This window comes from Microtus ochrogaster, chromosome 1 (genome assembly GCF_000317375.1).
Source record: "Microtus ochrogaster isolate Prairie Vole_2 chromosome 1, MicOch1.0, whole genome shotgun sequence".
In the NCBI taxonomy this organism is placed as follows: domain Eukaryota; kingdom Metazoa; phylum Chordata; class Mammalia; order Rodentia; family Cricetidae; genus Microtus; species Microtus ochrogaster.
This window is the reverse complement of record NC_022009.1, coordinates 82,450,475-82,452,859: the sequence shown is the minus strand read 5'-3', so window position 1 is coordinate 82,452,859 and position 2,385 is coordinate 82,450,475. Positions and strand designations below refer to the sequence as shown.

General features: G+C 52.4%; 1 protein-coding gene across 3 annotated transcripts in view; it reads right to left on the bottom strand.

The window, feature by feature from the left end:
* The window catches only part of Hbp1 (HMG-box transcription factor 1), a 28,814-nt gene extending 26,703 nt beyond the window's left edge, over nt 1–2,111 (bottom strand). The window contains exon 1 of one of the 3 annotated variants that reach the window (XM_005343872.2): nt 2,064–2,111. In XM_005343872.2, the coding sequence (XP_005343929.2) occupies nt 2,064–2,078 (15 nt within the window). In that variant the 5' untranslated portion in view covers nt 2,079–2,111. Of the gene's footprint in view, nt 1–1,710; nt 1,730–1,925; nt 2,040–2,063 lie in introns of those variants that run through there. The other 2 variants (XM_013347720.2, XM_013347723.2) reach the window with 2 other exon arrangements.
* Nucleotides 2,112–2,385: the final 274 nt, after the last annotated feature.

Sequence of the window (2,385 nt, the reverse complement as noted above, 5' to 3'; positions counted from 1 at the left end):
AAATAAATAAATAAATAAATAAATAAATAAATAAATAAATAAATAAATAAATGATGGTATGGTTTTATATAGACAGGCTGGTCTGGAGCTCACTATGTAGAGGTCATGGCCCATTCCCCTGCTTGTACCTCCCAAGAGCTTGAGATTACAGACATGACCGAAAATAAGCTTTTCTAACTTTCCTAGTAAAAATGTAATCGAATTTATGATAGTAAAGTACAAAGCAAATACAGATCAAAATATGAAAGTACATGATTAATCACTGACCTCAGACAGTTAAAATGTTCCAAATTTTCTTAATTTGGACAGGTATTTGTCAGTTTAACTTTTTAATTTTTGTGATTTCTTTTCCCCTTCTTGGTGAACACTGTGAAATTTAAAGCACATAAAATATCTCCCCTTGTTAATACTGTTAGGGAGTAACTTCTTAAGATAACGTATATGAGTAAAAGAGTACTGATATCTTTATTTCCAACCGATACACAGACCAGCTTGTAACGCACACCAAAGAACCTTCAGGCTCAGTATCTAAGTTCACGCCATATGCCTGCTTCACCGCACAATGAAGAGAGCCTAAAGATAAAATACAGTAGAGACCATTTGGTGGTGTAGCATTAGAGAGGAACCACAACAGTCGTGCAAGCACAACTGGGAAATGGATGACAAAAAAACAAGGAGAGGGCATGCTTTTAACATTGTGTTTTCACAGCAAGAAACTACAACTAGGTTTATAAAACTAAACCGGAAGCTATAAAGTGAAACTTTAAAAAGATTTTGAAGTTTACTAGTCGAGTTGAAGTAATGTTTAAATAATCATTTCTTTTTCAAAACGCTAAGGTAACGCAAAAAACCGACTAAGTTTCTTTTGAATGTAACTCAAATTTTTTCCCAATACTCAGCTTACAAAACAAAGCTGAGGATTAAAGCTCGAGGTGGAACGCCGGAAACAGAATTACAGCTCGAGATAACTGTTGTAGTAAGAACACTACTTATAAATGTTTCAAGTATTCTACTACTCAAACTGTAACTCATCCAGAAGCCCCACTCCCCAGGTGAAGCTCCCTTGAACCCTACTGAGTCCCAGCAGCAGGTACAAAGCGCCAGGAAACGTGTCCCACCCCGCTGTCAGTGATTCACACGACTCCAGCTGAGAAGTCCAGCGTGAATTACAAAGTGTACTACGCGGGGAGCACGGAGGACCAAGGCTAAGGATCCCGGCTTCGCCCGAACTCCTTTTTGTTTTGTTTAAATCGGCCTGCCGAGGGAGGAGCCTGCCCTCGCCCGCGGGCCTCGTCGCCGGGTCAAGCCGAAGAGCGCCTCCCCGAACCGGCCAAGTCCACCCCCACCTCTTTCGCCATTCATCGCTTCCTCCCCTCCCCCCATCATGTGACCACAGTCCGGACGCCAGGCTTGTTTTTCTCCCCCCCCCCCCCACTCCTCGGCACAGCCCCACCGCGCACGCGCCTCGCAGCCCATTCATTCGAAACTGCGTAACAATGAGCCCCGGGCCCGACGGCTCCGCGAGCTCCCCCGCCCGGCCCGGGCCCCGGAGACGGCTTCGCCTCCCTGGAGCCCCCCAGCCCGCCTGGGCTCGCAACCGGCACCCGCCCCTCTCTGCCGTGCAGCTGGGAGTGGCGAGTCAAACTTTCCGGAGCCCTCCAGAACGCCAGGCCCCTCCCCTGCCCCGGCCCCTTCCCCGCCAGCCCCTACCGCGAGCGCGGCCGAGCCCCGGCCTCCGCCAGCCCCCCCTCCGGCTCCCCCAGGGAGCCCGGGCGCCACGACCGCTCAGCCCCGGAGAAGTCGCGGCTCCCGCTCGCCGCGGGGAGTCCGGTGCCCGGCAGCTCGAGAGTCCCCGCCAGCCGGCCCCGCCGCTCCAGCCCCTCCCTTACCCGCCCCCACCCCTCCGGAGCCCCGCGACCACACACCGTCACGACGCGGGCCGCCGGTCGCGACAGCGCCGCCAGCAGCTTGCCTGCGCACTCCCTGAGGGCCGCCCGCGAGCCCGGCGAGCGCCGCGGCTCCCGCCGTGGCGTTTACTTCTCCGCCGAAACTTTCCTACTTACCAAACCCGTCGCCATTACCAAGTCTTTCAAGCTTCGTCTTTTCCCCCTCCCCTGAAGCCCCCGGGGGGCTGAGCCTGCGTTCGCCTTTTCCATCTTTAATTGGTCAGGAGAACTGTCATTCTAAGCTTCCGCTTTCCTATTGGGCAATGCCGAGGCCCTTCTCGGTGGGCGGGTATGTATTGACTTTTCTGTTGTGTTTACTGGAGAAGCTCTCTTGTCAATCACCACAGAAAGCGCTTTGGATTGGATCGCTGCCGAGACGCTGGGGACCGGAGCCAAACTTTGTTCTCGAAGTGGATTGTGGGTTGGTAGTCTCAGCCTT